At 48.8% G+C, this 18,093-nt stretch overlaps 1 protein-coding gene across 2 annotated transcripts in view; it reads right to left on the bottom strand.

Annotated features, from left to right (window-relative positions):
- Positions 1 to 13,055, bottom strand: part of Synm (synemin) — a 28,642-nt gene extending 15,587 nt beyond the window's left edge. For both annotated transcript variants that reach the window (XM_005357772.3, XM_005357773.3), the window contains exons 1-2: positions 12,122 to 13,055; positions 5,267 to 5,391 (exon numbers count right to left, since the gene is read on the bottom strand). In XM_005357772.3, the coding sequence (XP_005357829.1) occupies positions 5,267 to 5,391; positions 12,122 to 12,931 (935 nt within the window). In that variant the 5' untranslated portion in view covers positions 12,932 to 13,055. The remainder of the gene's footprint in view (positions 1 to 5,266; positions 5,392 to 12,121) is intronic.
- Between the last annotated feature and the right edge of the window lie 5,038 nt (positions 13,056 to 18,093).

Here is an 18,093-nt window from a genome sequence, read left to right as displayed (position 1 = left end):
ACACACACACACACACACACACCCCACAAACCTGGCACTGGAGTGTATTCTACGACATCTTTTATACTGTGAAAAAGGTTGCCTGGGTTCATGCCAACCTTACTACAGTTTGTATTCCTTAGCATGGGAGCCATCCTGAGCATGACACCCTGCACGCCAAGTGTCTCTGGAGCAGCCTGAGGGCACAGACCCTCCCTCACACGACACGGCCCCCCCTGGGTGAGGCTCTGGCTCATGCATGACCTGCATGCAGCCCTCCGGGTCATGCCCTCAAATGACTGTCATTGTCACCAATGCCACCCCATCTGTCCTCATGCCTGTCATTCATTCTGCCCAGACCATCCTTCCCAGCCTGCACAGTGGTTTCCTGACTTCCCTTTTGTAGAACCAAGGACTGCACCTCCAGAAATTCTCTCCACAGGCCCTTGGTTCCTCCTGCTGGGAACCTTTGCAACCATACACTGTCCATAGTATCCCAGTACCCAGCTCCACAAAGGGAAAGTCCTGAAGTTCAAATCTTGTGCTCCGACTTATCAACAGTGTGAGCTAGGGCGTTTTCACCTCACATTCTATCCACGCTGTGTCTCCACCAGGTGGATTCCCGGGACTCTGTGACCTTACACAGATCTACTCTGGCCCCATGGAAATGGCCACATCTGCTGCAAAAGCCCCCCACTTTCCCTCCGGCATGCAGCATTCCACTGTGGTCTCTCCTCCAGGCTGCTGCTGAGACAGGCTTAAGCCTGACAGTGATATTGACTGCTTCCAAGCAGCAGTGCGCACGCACACACGCACATGAGCATACTCCATACACAATTGCCTTGGCTCTCGTCAGAGGGCCACTTGGATCTAGCAGCTTGGGGCTGGGCTTGAGATTCCACATTTCTGATGAGCTGGCAATGCTCCATACTGTAGCAGCTGCTGGGTGCACACCCCAGAGGTCCTGGGCCAGAGATTTTCCATGCTGGTGGTACCTGCCAATCACCTAGAGGGAGGCTAAGACCTCCACAACTGGCTCCACCATGCACCAACCCAATCGGAATCGTAGGGGCTGAAGTTGACCCGTAAGCCCCGCTTGCCCTGGAACGCTGGGGGTTGTTGTGGTTCATGCACAATAACAAGTCACGTGTTTTCACTTTATTGCACATGATGTGTTTGGTCAGATGCAGGCAGGAGGTAGTTAGGCAGGAAGTATGTAGGTAGGCAGGAGGCACATCAGAATGTTTGTTTGCCCCAGTTGGATGACGGCAGAAAGTACCACAGCCTTGTGGGTTCTGCCTTTTCGAGCACCTGACTAACCTAATTCAACACCATTTTCTGGGACTCCTGGGTATCGACCTGGCCAGTGTCCGTCTTCCTGGCCAGTATTTAATAAAGCTTGCTTCAGTTGGATAATCATGGCGTTGGTCTCACTCCTTGCAGTTTTCAGGTTCAATAGAATCTCTGGGGAGAGGGCCCAGGGGGCGACACCTTTCCAGGAGCTCGGGGATTTTTCTGCTCTGCATCTAAATAATCCTCCCTCTCACCATTTGGCTGTTGGGAAAATCTGATGGTGACTACGGAGCAAGGAGGCAAAAACACTCCCAGGCCACACTGCTATAGTCAGCCCTGAGGCAGAAGTGAGCACAGCCCCTGTTTGCCTGTCAGCCTTGTCCCTTCTCTGTTACCCACAGCCCAAGAAGGGACTACAGCCACTGCCAACAGTCACCTTCACTGCACGAGGCCAAGGCCATGCTGGCTGCCTTCCGTGCCTGAGGCCTCATTTTTACGGAGTTGCCACTCAGGCCTGGCCATGGAGGGGGGCGGAGGGGAGGGGGTCAAGGAGAGTTGATGAGAACCTCCAGCCTTGGACTCTTCTAAGTTTGGGTGGTTTTCCATCCTAGCTTACATTTAATATATATTATATGTTATATATATAATAAATGAGCCAGCATTGGGGAGCTGTAAACATGCAGCCTGATTTTATGGTTACTTGCATTTCTCCTTCACTGTGAAGGTTCCAGGAAGAGCGAAGTGTCTGTGTTGGAAAGCATTCAAGGCCCTGGAGAGCTAGACTTGGGCAGCAGATAAACTGTAGCGAGATGTGCCCACAGCTTTAAAGAGGTGTGGTCCCTTCCCTTTCCTGTGACCTCTTCAGTCAGAGGAACCAGGGGACATTGACAGTCAGTGAGCTACTGGGAGCCCTGACCAGCACAGGGAAAGCCTGGGGTAAATCGCATGAGGCCCAGCCGGGGGCAGTTCTTGCCTCTGTGTCAGCCGCTGTCACCCTTTTGCCCTGTGAGGCTGAATATTTTACCCATTGCTTCCAGAAAGCAGAAGAGCCAATTTTCAAAATTGGCAGGTCAGTTTGTAAAGATCACAGGGCACAACAAAAGGGCCTAGGTCACCAGTCGGCAAGGGCGCTATAAGGCTCAGGAATTACCACACCTGTTCTCACACACAGCTGACTGAGAAAGAACTCGCTTCAATACACTCCTTGCTGATAAAGAAAACAAAACCCAGGCTTTTGACTTACATAAAGACATGAGCTGTATTGACAGTCTGTGTGTCTTCAGTGTCTGCGGGTGTCTACTAGACTAAACCCAAGTACAGGAAGTGGGAGCTACAGCCACACTAACCACCAAAGCCAGCCTGGGCAGGGTGAGGCAGCCTAGGCTTCTGATTTCCCCTGGGCAAACTTGGACAGCAGGAAGGGGTCCAGGGAAGCCACCACTCGCTCCCTGAAAGGGCTGGCGGCTTTTAGGTGCCTACGAGATGGCCATGTTCACCCGTAATGAGGTTAGAAGCATGGCAGCCACAGACAGAAGCAATCAACTGCATCCCTGCAGATGGTCAGACCGCTGACTGAAGCAGAAACGGCTCATGATCAATGTGCTTAGAAACGTGAAACCAGGAATACTGTGAGCGCCGTAGCCAAAAGACAGGCTCTGGGCACTTGTACCAGCCGCCTGCCCGTGCATGCTTGCTTTCTGAAGACCAAGGTCCAGAGGCATGGCAAGTGAGGATGAAAGGGGCTCAAAACCCCAGAGAAGCAACACATAAAACCGGCTTCCTTCTGTGAACTAATACAAAAAGGAAATGGGAAAGTCTGACCATCTCCGTAGGGAAGGGCCGCCACCACTCCTGACAGCAGGTGATAGCTAAGATGGACACAGGAGTCAGATTTTGGGGGGCTGCAGGGCATGTGCCATCGAACAGTGCAAGTTTGGGCTCCCTCCCACAAGGGCCAGCCCCAGTCCACAGACCTCACCAGAGATGGGCCCCACCCAACTCTGGAGCACTTCTTTCCCCTGGTTAGGGAAGGAAACAAAACCAGAGATCTGGCTCAGGAGCCTGAGGCTGGGAGTTCGTAAGCCCAGAGCTGTCACACGGTGGAAGGAGCCCACAGGATGGGCCTCATCAGGATGGGCCTCTTTCTGTTGTATGAGTAACACATTCCTTCGTTGACTCTCACTGGTCTGAGAAGGATGTCTATCACTCACACTTGGAAAACGGTCCTCTTTAACGCTCTCTTTCTCGCCCGCCTGTTTACAGTATCCCTTAGCAGCAGAACTCAGAACACTTGTGAAGCATGTGCGAATACCCAACCAGCTTAACATTGCAATTGTTAATTCCATGAGATTTCTAAGAATGCGCGGGGAGGACCTAGGGGAGGAATGACAGGAAGGTGCCCTGCCTCTCTCTCTGAGCTCCAGGTCCAGGTACCCTTTGCACAGTGGGAAGCAAGGTATAGCCCCAGGACCAACCTCAATTCAGCTGAGGCTCCTCCAAGAGCCTCAAAGGAAAGAAGCCTTCAAAGGAAGACTTTGCCTCTTAGCAACCTTCGAGGTCCCAAGATTCCCAATAGCCTACTTCTTCTCCGTTAATGGAAATGAGGACCAAGCAAAAACTAGTCTTCCACTCAGGAAACACATCACGGGCAGCCCAAGGCTCTGGGGTGAACTAAAAGCGTACATCAGACAGAAGGTATTGTTTTTCAATGGGCATAAAGCAACCCAACTTGCTTTGATATTCTGATAGCACAAATCAGACGTGGCAGAGGCACTGCAGGGAGTAACAAGCTGGGGGCTGGCTCTTACTTGCTCTGTCCCTAGTCAGAGTCCCCTGCTTAGCCACTCCAGGCTTAACTCTGTCCTCTGCTAGGGGTGACATCCACCGTTGCAATATTTCACCGACAACTGTGCATTCTTGGTTGGCCAGGGTAGGGTCCAAAGCTCCGTCATACATGTAACAGATCTGTGATTACAGTTCTGGGGATGAAGTGGGTATAATGACCCCTTTTACATGGTTTGGTGGGAAAGACACAGGTCCACAACCAGGGCTGGCTGGTTCTGTCCCTACCCCCAACAGCCCTCTGTCACACCTGTGAGAGTGATGCATGACAACCAAAGAGGGATGGGGAGCAGAGGATGCTGAGCACCATGCCTGCCCAGCACAGCAGATCCATGATAATAATAATAATAACAACAACAACAATAATAATGATGATGATGATGATGATGATGATGACAACCTTGGTCTCTACAGCCCTTCCGCCTTAGGATGCTGATGTCTGGCTACCTCTAAGCCAGTCCTCATTGTATAGGAAAGCTGCCAGAAGGGAGGGCACCACCTCAACCAATCATTAGCGACCACTCGAGGGAGGGAGGGGTCCAACCAGGAAAGAAAGCCAATGGGCGAAGGACTACCGGCCTTCTATGCCCTACTCAGCACACACACCCTCTAAATACATGGTGACCTTTATGGGTTGATTGTATTAAAGTTGATGTTTTGGTAAAGAAAAGCTATTCTGGAGTATCAGGCTACTCTGAGAGCACAGATGCTGTTTTTCCAAGACCAAACCCAAGACACCCAGAAGACCAATTCCCTGAGATTTTGAAGCAGCAGTGCAGACCCCTGGCACCCAAACTTTGACCCTCTAACTTCTCTGAGCTCAGCTTGCTCTTCTCTAAGTTGACCACCTAACTCCCAAGATCAAAGTAGACATGGGCCACGTTAATAAACTATGCCCAGAATACAGAAACACAGTGGGCCTGGAGCAAACCCATCTTTTCCCTTCTACTTCCTTTGCTTTGATTCTGTGATCCTCACTTGGCCATGCCAAAGGGCTGTTCTCTCCTCGTCACACAGCCACAGGGATTCCTCAAAGGCCACAGGGATTCCTCAAAGGCCACAGGGATTCCTCAAAGGCCACAGGGATTCCTCAAAGGCCACAGGGATTCCTCCTATCACTGGCTTCATGGAGACAGACTCAGCGTAGTCTCACCTGTAGGTGGCCACCTCCAAGCTGAGGCCAGTCTTCACCTGCACAAGCTCCTGGTACTCCCGCAGCCGGTCAGCCATGGCCAAGGTAAGGGCTTCTTTCTCGTCCTCCAGGCTGTCAATCACTCTCTGAAGAGAACAAAGAGCTTTTAGATCCACATCCCAGACCTTCATAGAGCAAACTAAGGAAACCATACCGACAGTGCGGGGCATGAAAGCAAATGTGACCTGTGTGCGGCCAGTTTCTTAGAATGAATCTCTTTTTATTGCATATGGAGGATTTTGATAGGATAGGTGCTTCTGTGTTTGGACTTCCTGACAAAATGAAGGCTTAGTTTATTAAAACCACTTCTCCTGCAGCCATCAAGTAACCTAAATAACCCAACCAGGCAAGTCAGGTGCTACTTAAATATTAGCCCCGACTGGAAATCTTTTTATAATACTTGAAACGGAAGTCACTCTCATGTGAACTAAAATGTCTCCCAAAGCCATGACTGTACCAATAACAGCAGATAAGTGTTTAGAAATATCCTTATTTTACCTAGAAATGATATTTTAAAACAACCTGAGAATTACATCCCGGGCACAAATGAACAGACTCACGCATACATAATTCTTCCTTTTGGAATGGAGTTAACAAGCCCCTCCACCTGGTTAATTTCCTCCACTGGATCTGTCTTTTCCCAAGCTGGGAGACACTGCTGTCCCTGCCATCAGACCCCTGGCCTGAAACCATCAAGGACCAGGCACATAGGACACACCAGGTAAACAGAATTTAAGATTAAACAACCAAGACCTTATTACCCTCTTCAAAAAGTCCATTCCAAGCCAATACCGTCTGCTAATTAATGTACACTTTACATTTCTGTGTTTCCTTCTTCTCTGCCGACCGTCACTCTGAGAAATAATTTACCAAGCAAGTATTGAAACACTGAGGCAAGTGTTCTTGTAACTTCTGTAATGGGAAGTAGCATTACGTGTAAATGTAATTAACCAAACCCGGGCACATACATGAGCACAACCTTTGTAGAATTCAAAACTATTTGAGTGTTGGGAAAGGGCATTTGTTTTCGGTACTGCTGGAGATCCCCACCAAAAGGTCAGCAGTAGGTATGTCCTCTGCAGAAACAAGGAAGGAGTCTGACGGAGTTCTCACCCTACGGTCCTCTTCTGTATTATTTTATTCGGAACAGGGCCTTTCTATGTCGCTCTGGTTATCCTAGAGCTTGCTATGTAGACAATGCTGACCTCAAATTCACAGAGATTCTCCTGCCTCTGCCTCACAAGTGCTGGAATTAAAGTTGTTCGCTGTGTCCATAAATGGATTGATCATTTTCAAAAGATGATTATCATGTAGATAGATCTGCTTTTTATAGCACTTCCATTTGCAAGCCAATGATTGCTAAACTTTCTGTATACAAATGGTGTCAAACATTGTTAATTTTCTTAAGGATTTATTTTACTTTAAAGTGTGTGTTTGTGTGTGTGTATGTGTGTGTGTGTGTGTCTGCATAAGAGAGAGATGGGGAGAGAGAAAGAGGGAGGGAGGGAGAGAGAGCACGCAGGTGCTCGTCACTGACATGCTGGGAAATGAACTCCGGTGCAGTGTGTGTTCTGCAAGGGCAGCCAGCACACACACTTAACCTCTGAGCCATCTTCCGTCCTGAGCTGAGAAGGTTTTTAAAGCAAGATTCACTTAGCTTTAAAAGCAAAGGGATACATTAACAAAACACTAATGTGGAGCTAGAGAGATGGCTCCATGGTGAAGAGCACGTGGTCCTTTCAGAGGACCTGGGTTCCATTCCCAGTACCTACTCGGTGGCCCACGACACCTGTAATTCTAGTTCCAGGGGATCCAGTGTCACTTTCTGACCTCTGAGAGCACCAGACATGCATGTGGTACATAAACCCAAAAAAATAAAACAATCTAAAAAAATTTTTAAAAAGAACCATTCACAACTCAGGGCATTATAAATCAGTATATATAAAATTACAGATCCCAAAGCTACCATTATAAGCAGATAGCGCAGTTCATCAAAGCAGGCCATCTGCCAGTCTTAAGAGACAGAGACGTCAGACTTGGCCATAATATGCATTCCCTCTATAGCTAAGTCTCCATGTTAGAAACCTACAAGGGAATACAAATTCAGATACAAGGTTGAGATCTAAAATGCACCCCCCAGTGAGTGTGAGCATGCACGTGCGTGTGTTTCTATGTGTATATGTCTATGCTTGTGTTTATACATGTTGCACTTTTTTTAAGCGATAGTCTCACTACAGCCTGTAACTCACAGACATCTACCTCCAGAGTGTTAGTATTACAGATGTGTGCCGCTATGCCTGGTTTAATATCTTTTCTAATACAAGAAATTTGACCCAAGCGTTAGAATTTGAGGATTTATCAATTATCCTTTGCAATAAAATTTAAGTGCTGCTAGATCATATATATATAGGTATATATATACATATACATACACACACACACACACACACACACACACATATATATATATATACATACACTCAGTTCTCCACTCACAGATCAAAATTATGGAAATTATGGAGCCATGCCACAGCCCTGCCCAGGAATATTCTCTCCCCTCCCCCGGAATAAAGTGTAATTCTCTGTTCCCCACCCCACAAAATATAAACAGGAAAAGAAAGCTGCTCTGAAGTTGAAATAAATTTAGTTCCAAGCGAATTTCCATGTGAGTCAACTCTTCCCACATGGTGAAAGGAAAAGCCGCTGACTTTAGGAGGCAAAAATGAAATCACAACCAATCCTGCCGGTGGGAGGAAGTCGCAGACTCCGGCTCTGCTGTGCCAAAACTTCTCATGCCATGGGCCAGGCCAGGAGTGCTGGAGCCTCCCACACAGGGTGGTACTTCCAGGCTGCGTGGAAGCAGTTTTATCCAAGGCTGCAAAAACTCAGGGGAGATCGCAGTCTTTTAGCTGCTATGCAGAGGACTTTCCAGAAACATCACCCACAGCGCTAAGCTGCAGCTCTACCTCAGGGACAGTGTGCTGCTATTGTCTCTTCACCACGCTTGCGCGTGCCCTGGCTGAACGTATCAGAGGGCCAGAGCTTGCTGAAGTCTTATGTTGGAGCTTAAGGGGACTTAAATACTAGGATAGTTTATTCACCCCCAAAACAATTAATAAGAAGCATAAATTAAGCCAGGTGTGGTGGCACATGCCTTTAATCCCAGCACTCGGAAGGCAAAAGCAGGAGGATCTTTGTGAGTTCAAGGCCAGGCTGGTCTACCTAGTGGGTTCTAGGACAGCCAGGACTACATAGAGAGATCTGGTCTCTAAAGGAGGAGGGAGAAGAGGAGAAGCAGGAGTGGCAGTGTGAATGGGGTGTCATTGTGTGTTTATAGCCGTTCCCAGCAGCACCCTTACCTCCAGGCTTATCTCACAGTGCCAGGAGGGCATTAGCGGAGCATCTCAAATCGGCTGTGTATAACTGAACTCAGACCTCTGACCTTTGCCCGCCTTCTGCACAGATCTCCTTCAGCAAGGAGTGCCCTTCTTCAGGTTGCTCTTCCACAGTCCTGGCGTCAACTTTGATCTCCCCCCCTCTCTCTCTTACTCTATCCAACCTGCCCAAAAACTTTGATAGCTTGAACTTGAAAGTAGGGTCCTTCCTTGGGGCAGCATTTCTGCTCCCCGTCCAAGACTCTCCTGCAGTTGTTGCAAGTGTGTCGTAATGAGGTCTCCCTGTCCCCACCATGATCCAGCACAGACTATGCTCAACACAGCAGAGGATGATCCACTAAGACATCCACTCTGCTCAGGACTCTCTGCGGGCTTGCGGTGGAACTCAGATTTAGAAAGAGGCACCTAAACAGCTGCTCTGTGATTTATTCGCCCTCCCAGTCACGCTAGCTTCCTGACTTCTCTGTGAGTGGCATGCACTGGTGCCACCTCCAGACAGTTGCCATCAGAGCGCGTCCCCTTCCATTTTGTTATTTTTTTCACTGCTTTTTTCCACTGTCACAAAGAATGAGCCTGGCACCCTGAGTGCTTGACAACTATTAATTGAATAAAGTAATTCAATTCATTCAACCAACAACAACCTGTGAGCTGCTCTGCATTTTCACGGATGAGGAAACTGGACCACACAAGGGTTAATGAGCTAAATCTTGAGGAGAATTTATAATCTGAGATAGACTGAGAGTCAGAATTCACCCCATAACAGGAAGGATACAACTACATGACTTATCCTGCCTGAATTCTTATGAAAAGAAATGTCTTGTTCTTATTTTGGAATCATTCACACACAATTGGAGCTAGCAGCCAAAAGCTCCCACTACAGGGAAATCATGAGTGTGTCTAGGGTAAGGCTGGAGTAAATGATGTCATTAAGGCCTTTCTGAGGCTACTAACAGGTCTTCCAACATCTCCTGCCATCAGGATACAGAAAAAAAGCAAATGAAAGAATACTAAAATCATACACCAGGGAGCAGGCTCTAAAGGCATCCTTTAGCTCTAAAATAGCAGGTTCCCTCTGGGCTGGCATCCTGGGGTTCTAAGAAAGCAGACCACCTCTGGGCTGGCATCCTGAGGTTTTAAGATAGCAGGCCACCTCTGGGCTGGTATCCTGAGGTTCTAAGAAAGCAAGCCACCTCTGGGCTGGCATCCTGAAGTTCCAAGACAGCAGGCCACCTCTGGGCTGGCATCCTGAGGTTCCAAGACAGCAGGCCACCTCTGGGCTGGCTCTTAGAAAGGGCAATTATCATTTAACTGATGCAGAGGTAAAGGTTTCCCTTGTATAAAACAGGAGAAAGCAAATGTGGCCCAGTGGTGAGCTGCTCACCTCAGTCAGTCTGCATGGAATCCTGTTTTGGCCACTTACTGACTAGTGGCCCACCATTAATTTTACCATCTGTAAAACAGGGCTAATCTTAGCCTCCACCTCCTGAGATTGGTGGGTGGACTAAGCGTGAATACACAGACTAGACCTGATGCTCCCCAAGGCTGATACTCCCCAAGGCTGACTATTTAGTTATGCAACTTTTTTTTTTTTCAGGAAGTCAGCGAAGTCAGTCTTTATATTTTCCTTCTCTCCAGCGTGAGCTTCTAAGGAATTTGAGGGGGAGGAGAGTAGAAGCTCGGGGTTGAAACAATATTTTCTCTTGAATATAATTCTGAACTCTGTTTATGACTGGTGATTAGTCTTTCCGAATGGGATCTGAAATGCAGTTGGCTGAGAAAGGGGTCATAATATAGTTATGATTGCAGCTGGTAACATTTAGCAAAAACAAAACCTAAACTAATTGAGACTGAAGAAAAAAAATAATCGGGGGTCCTCGTTGACACTGTCCTGGCTCTCATTTCCAGGAAGGGGGTTGCCAAATCAGAAACAGATTCCAGGGTAGGGAGCTGAGGGTGGGATCCTATTGGAAGTCAGGAGTGACCTCAGCGTGACTTCACTAGGGGCTGGAGTCCTGACAGAAGGGTTGGACAGTGATTCTATCTGCACTTCCAAGTCCTGATCTTTCCTCCATTTGGGGAACTCCCCTTCTATCTTCTCAGATTTGAGGTTCTACTGAGGATTTTATTAGGGAGAAAGAATCTGCTGTAAAAAGAATCATGAAATCAGAGCTCCGAGGCCCCAAAATATTCCAAGTAGGATAGGAGAGGGAGATGCCCGAAGTCTACAACACCAAAGAAGGGATTTTCCCACGGGGTTGATTCCTTGCGGCTTTCCATGATCTCCTGTTCAGTCTCTGACTCTCTGGCTACCAAAATTCTAGCTCAGCCCTGGGGACCCAGAGGAAATCAAGAGGTTTGCTGTCTGTCACATCACCGGTCATCCATTCCACCCATCTCGCGGTCACGTGGGATTTTAAAGAACACAGAGCACCTCCACCCTTCAGCTCCCAGTTGCAAACACGGCTCTTAAAATCGTCCTGAAGTTGTGCTCATGTTATTTCAAACCACTTTCCTAAGTACTACCAATAGTATGATTCGGGAGGACTTCCAATTCTGGCTGGGGCTGGGCGGAGTGGGAGCCAAACACTAGAGCTGAACCGAGTGTACCGACAATAAATCAGCCACAGGTATACCCACGCCGCGGCTGAGGGTTAGCACTCACCTGCTCTGAAATAGGAACCGTTTATATTAGTCTGTAGTTGTAATAACATCTCACCACGGGGGTCTGCTTTCTCCTAGTTTTTTACACAACCCAGGACTCTGCCGTCAGCTCAAACTGTGAGCAAAACAGCTCTGACCTTTTTTCAGTATGACAGTGACTTAGTCCTCTGAAGGGAACAAACAAAACCCAGAAAAAAATATGACAGCCATCCAGAGAGCTCCGAGCAGCTGCCTCCAGCTGGAAAATAATTCTGGCGAAATTAAAGAGGCACTTGGAGTCCTAGAAGCGTGGGCGGCCTCCAGGTAAGGATTTGGCAGTGCCCTGAAGTTCCCAGCACACTATCAATCCGAGTTCAAAATCTGGGCTGAGTTTTGGATCTCAGGCTACTATATCTAGCAAGCCCAGGAAACAAGAAAGAAAAGAGAGGTCAATCTAGCGGGATCGTTGGTCAGGACGTGCCTAGACACGTCTGAATCTAAATGTGACACTCTAAAAAGATGATTGACACTAAGCTATCCACGGGGACTTGTCACATGGCATCAGCCCTCTGAAGGATCATTGCACCAAGCCCTTATTCTTAGGCTAGCTGCATGCCAGAATCCTGTGACCTCATGAATAGCAAAGCCGCTGGCAGTGTACGCTTCCCTGGGTGGGGTTGGACCGGCTGAGGGTGCAGGGAACCCCGCCGCTCGCCCACTCGGTACTCAGGGGGTGTCTGGACAAGGCTATAGGGAAGGGGCGCGGTCCCTGGCCACGGACCTGCCGCTCCTCGGCCTGAATCCCGTACTCCTCCTGCATCCGCAGCAGCTCATCCTCCAGCCGAGCGCGCAGCTGCTCCAACTCCAGCGCCTGGTTCCGCAGCGCATCCGCCTCCTGCGCGCACAGCCGGGCCTCGTCCTCCGCCTGGCGCCGGCTCTCCTGGCCCCGGCGCAGCGCCTGCTCCAGCTCGCGCACCTCGTCCTCATACAGCTGCACATTCTCCCGCCACGACTCGGCCACCAGGAGCGCGTAGCTGTCGTGCACTTCCTGCAGGCGCGGCTGGGGCACCGCGGGGCCGGTGGCGCGGGCTCGGAAGTGCATGGTGAGGCTGGCGGCGCGGGCACGGAGCTCCCGCACTTGGCGCTCGTGGACCGCGTCCAGGTCGCGGCGTTCAGCCTCCAGCCGGCCCAGCAGCGCTTCGAGGGCGGCGCGTGCTCCCAGGGCCTCCTCCAGCTCCCGCCGTTCCGCGCTTAGCTCGGCGTCCAGGCGGCTGCGGGCAGCGCTGGCTTCCGCGCTCTCTCGCTGCAGCTCCCGCAGCTCTCTCTGCAACGCGTCGCGCTCGCCCTCGGCCAGCGCTGTGGACCAGTTCAGTTCTTCCAGCTGCTGCCGCAGGTTGCGCGCCTCCTCGGCGAAGCGCGTCTGGTCCTCGATCCAGAGGTTCTCTTGGCTCAGCCGGCGGCGCAGCTCCTCCTCCAGCAGCAGGTTCTCGCGCTCCAGCTCCCGCACCCGGCACACGTACTCATAAAGCCGAGCATTGAGTTCCTGAAGCTCGGCCTTTTCGGAGCCCGTCTGCAGCCGCCAGGACAACATTTTGCTGGATGTGCGGGACTCTGCGATTAGTTTGCCTCCTGCCCTGATCTTGTCCCCTCCTGCCCCGCCGCGCCGAGCCCGCCTTGATGCTGCCTCGGAGGCCCTCAGACTGGCGCTCCGACTGGCGAGCTTCGCCACTTAGTGGCCGAGTCGTGCGGCCGTGGACTAGGGCCACCGCCTCCAGCCAATCAGAACGCGGCCCGCGCGGCCACTGTGGGCGGACATCGCCCCCTGCCGGGAAGATCGCAGCATGGCGAGACCGCCCAGCTCTGACCCCTGGTGGTCCAGGGTAATCCTTACGGGTTGTAGGATTACTGCCTGATGGCTACCTGGGACACATTACAGGGCTCCCTGTTGTTACCGCTCAGGCGCACCTAAAGCACCCCCAAATCCCATATTTCCTTAATGAAAAATAAGTTGCCATCAAGCGAGACCTGCCAAGTGCCGCTGGGTGACAGGCCTTAACAAATAGGATGTTTCTCCTTGGTGGAGCTGGAGATGGGCGTGGTGTATTCTTTAAAAACAAACTAGGTGTGTAGCTCAATGATAAAGTGCTTACCTAGCGTGTCTCAGGCCCAGATATCAATACTCACCACCACAAAAAAACTTTGTTTATGTATATTAAACACACACACACACGTGTATCTATATTTAAGATCATTTTAGTGCTTTTAAGATTTTGTTTTTTATTTTTTATGAGTATGAGTGTTTTGCCTGCATGTATGTGCACCACTTCTGTGCCTGGTGCCCACAGAGACTAGGAAAGAGAATCAGATGCCCCTGGAACTGGACTTAAAGGCAGTTGTAAGTCAAAATGTGGGTGCTGCAACTGAGCCCACCCCGTCTGCTGCCAGTGCTCTGAACCACTGAGCCATCTCTTCAGCCCTAGATACGTATCTTTTAACTTCTGGCCTGGATGGATCTCCACTTGCCAACATTTTATGTTCAAGTAAGATTTTCTTCCCACGCAGAGTGGGAAACCCTGCTCCCTTCTTCCTTGCACAAACCACCTTAATGGGACTTCGTGCTTTGCAACATCAGCTTCACCCTGGTGGAGGAAGAACCTAGGAAGACTTTGAAGTGCTCCAAGCACTGAACACTCTAGACACCTACCATCTCTCCAAACTTTTGCAACTGCCTGATACACACCCTCATTGTGACAGTTTTCTTTCCCTTCAGCGGTGTGCCCTGAAGAAAACACTCGGTTTAATCACCATAGAAACCACAGCCCTCTCTGGTTTTACATCCTTGCAATTCGTTACATTACACAGCAGTTATTAAAGTTACAAATGACAGTAACCAGAGTCAGTAGCATTAAGGAGTGCAGGAACAAGCTCAGCTGCATGGACACAGCACAAAGAAAAGTCTGAAGAAGCCACCCAGTGGCCATAGGGCTCTTTTCAACAAGGCCACCAGTCTGTGATATTTTCAGGGGCACAGGAAGATGGGTTGCTCAAAGTCATTTGAGGAAGCTCCCAGGGCTCTCCTTGTGAGGGATAGGAGTCTGTCCACAAACCACTGCAGAAAGTGGGCTTTTGTTTGCCCAAAGACCCCCATCTCCACAGTGCCATTCTGCAAGGGATAGACATGAATGTGTCAAATGGATGTGCTATCCAGTTCAGAATTTCTTCTTTTTCTTCTGATGCTTAGTGGGAGTGGAGGACCAAGGCACTGGGCTGGGAGCCCTAGACCCCTGTCCTTATCTCTTCTCCTATTCACACCAGGGGCGCATCAACATTTGATCTTTAATAATCGTCAGTCCTGCCTGCTTACCCACTCTGAGCATCATCTCTTTGGCCACCCCATGACAGCAGATCATCATAGGGCAGCTATAGAGTCACCTGGACTTAGCTGGAACCGTTCATTCTCAGCACTTTGTCCATACTTCCAAGAGTTCTGGCTAGGCAGGGGAGAGCTCTGCCTGGAAGTGGGGAACCTTCATAGACATCAGTGGGCCTCTGAAGAGATCGCTTTGCTCTGGCTCCTGGGTTTTTCTTTGCTTTGCTCTGGCTCCTGGGTTTTTCATTGCTTTGCTCTGGCTCCTGGGTTTTGCTTTGCTTTGCTCTGGCTCCTGGGTTTTTCATTGCTTTGCTCTGGCTCCTGGGTTTTTCATTGCTTTGCTCTGGCTCCTGGGTTTTTCATTGCTTTGCTCTGGCTCCTGGGTTTTTCATTGCTTTGCTCTGGCTCCTGGGTTTTTCTTGCCCCATCCCGCCAGAATTTTAGAGTTTGAAACTCAAAACTTCTCCTTTCTTACGTTGTAAACCCATCTCTGAGGAAATGACTGAGCCAGGGTATAGCTTAACAGAATCAAAAACATGTGCCACTGGGAATATTGCAAAACAATATCTCATTGATCATATGTAATCTTCACAGATCTGAGACTCGGAGGCACGGACAAGCTTCCCTAAATACATAACTACAAAATGTGGGGAGGAGCAAGCATATTAGAGGTGACCAGAGCAGCTAACTTGAGCAGGCGAGGTCTGCACACTTAAAAAGTTGAGTGGGAGGTGAGAGCTACTTGTGACTGGGTGAGGGACCAGTGACCAACAGGGTTGCAAACCAAGAGTCTCTAGGGTACTAGTGCTGGGGGAGCCTGGAACTCTGGGAGATGCCCCCCCCACCAGAGCAAGGAAAGCTGCAGAACAAACCCTGAGAGGGAGGAGGAGAACACACCCTCTCTCTTCCTGCTGCTTTCTGACTAGAGTCTCCCACTGTGCGAGCCAGAAATTGCTGAAGCCTGGCGTGTCTAGTAGGACTCCCTCTGCGGGAGACTGCCAGCTGTTACATTACCGTGGGGTCAGCATAGCCCTTGCTGAAAAGAACTATACAAGCTTATAATTCACATTATGGCAAAAAAGAAATTAAATTCTCAAAATTCAACATATCCTAATCATTCAGCTGCATTTTCTCATCTGTTCTTGAGGGTCTGTGTGGGTGCTGTCCATAAACATCATGTCATGTCCATCTGTCCATGAACATCACGTCAGGGTGTTGACAGTTTGCACATTAGAAACAGTAAGCGATTTATTGTCATTGACTGGGGCCTTGCTCTGTGGGTTGTCTGGCCTCAGGGAATCTCCCTAGTGCTCACCTGCTAAGAGTGCAGGGCACACTTACATTATATTGTAGCTATTGAATTGGGAATGAATTGGAACACTGAAGAACTTTTTTTCCCCAGTGTTTCAAAACTATTGTCCAGGCCAGCAAAGAAATTCAGAAGGGAGATTCTTCACTATTTTGCCTTTGATAAACAAAAATATTAACAAGAATTCATGTCGTGCTATACCCATTCATCAATTGCAACCATACATGAATACTGGGTCTTTGAAAAGCCACAAGAATAGTCTTTAAGAATCAATTGATTATAAGAAGTCTGTGATAAGAAGTATTGGCTATTTTGTTATTGTTTATAATAAAAATGAGAAAGCTGTCTCAGTGTTGCCACAATATAAAGAGGTATGCATTTTAATTAATGTCTTACTAGAAAAAAATCCCTGTGGTCTTCATTTCTTATTTTCATTCTTTAATTAAATGGAGTAGTTAATCTAAGCTATGTAAATATAGGCATATGTATTAGAAAATTAATTCATATATATGTACATGTGTATATATAAATATTTATTTAACCATTGAATTTTAAACAAATTTTGCTTTGAATGAAAAAGAGGTCATGTCTTAGTCACTATTCTATTGCTATGAAGATACACTATGACCACACTAACTTGTAAAACAGAAATTGAGGGCTTGCTTACTGTTTCAGAGGTTTAGTCCATTATCATGATGGAGAACATGGTGACAGATGGGCAGGCATGGGGCTGGAGAAGTAGCTGAGAGCTACATCCTGATCCCCAGCAGGCGTGTGTGTGCCTGCACTTGCATGGGTTTCCGCTCCCCCACCTCACTCACTTTTATTTTTCTAGTGGAGTGATATTTTGTTTGTGTGTGTGTGTGTGTGTGTGTGTGTGTGTGTGTTGTTTGTTTTTTTGGTTTGGTTTGATTTGGTTTGGTTTTTTTGAGACAGGGTTTCTCTGTAGCTTTTGGAGTCTGTCCTGGAACTAGCTCTTGTAGACCAGGTTGGCCTTGAACTCACAGAGATCTGCCTCTGCCTTTCGAGTGCTGGGATTAAAGGTGTGTGCCGCTGCCACCACCCAACTTTATTTGTGTTTTAACAAATAAATCTTGCCTGAAGATCAGAGTGCAGAGCTAAACCACTAGAGGCCAGGCGGTGGTGGCTCACACCTTTAATCCCAGTACTTAGGAGTCCCATGCCTCGTCCCATCTGTCACCATGGGACACTAGGGAGGTGTCTCAGGAAGGAATATGGCTGGGTGGAGAGAGGAATATAAGGCAGGAGGAGACAGGAGCTCACTGTAGTCTGAGCATGCAGTCTGAGGACAGGATCATCCTTTTGGTCTGAGGATTCAGTAGAGGTAAAAAGTCTCTCTAGTAGCTGGCTGCACTGTTTCTCTCATCTCTCAGCTTTCACGCCCTAATATCTGGTTTTTATTATTGATGCCTGTTAGAATTCGTGCCACACTCAGGCTGGCCTTGAACTCATCATACAGCCCCCACCCACCAAGCTCAGCTAAAGACAGTGGTTTAAATGGTTTGTTATTGTTGTTTTTAACCACAATCTTCTTTGGCAGGCAAACACTTCAAGAACCTTCTATCCAGTCCGTTGTTCATTGTAATGGAAGAGACGTCAGTACTAGCATGGAATTGGAGGAAAACAAGAAGTGGGCTTTCAGTGAAATCCGAAAGTTGTGAAGTCCTTCCGGCAGGGAGCGCTCTTAGTATGGAGAGCCAAAGGGGTTCCTGAATGACTTCGCCAAACAACCCCCTCCACAACCTTGAGGGTAGAAGGATGTTCTCTGGAGGGGAAGCCCAGGGTCTCATAGCTAACCTATAATGGAAAGTACCGAGGAGCAAGAGGGGCCTCTGTGCAAGGGTTGGGGAACTGGGAATATGGGGTCTTTTTCAAGTTAGGAGGAGAAGGAGTCACAAGGCCTTGGCAGGCCCTGGGAATGTTAAAGGACTGTCACCTCTCTCCCCTCCACTCCAGCTCATAATACAGGGAAGTGCTAAGCCCCGGGCAGAAGGCCAAAAAAGAACGAACTCACTGATGTTGTACCCTAAGTCTGGCCCAGTTCTTAGGGACA

This window comes from Microtus ochrogaster, chromosome 22, assembly GCF_000317375.1.
Source record: "Microtus ochrogaster isolate Prairie Vole_2 chromosome 22, MicOch1.0, whole genome shotgun sequence".
NCBI classification, from domain to species: domain Eukaryota; kingdom Metazoa; phylum Chordata; class Mammalia; order Rodentia; family Cricetidae; genus Microtus; species Microtus ochrogaster.
This window is presented reverse-complemented; position numbering and strand designations above follow the sequence as displayed.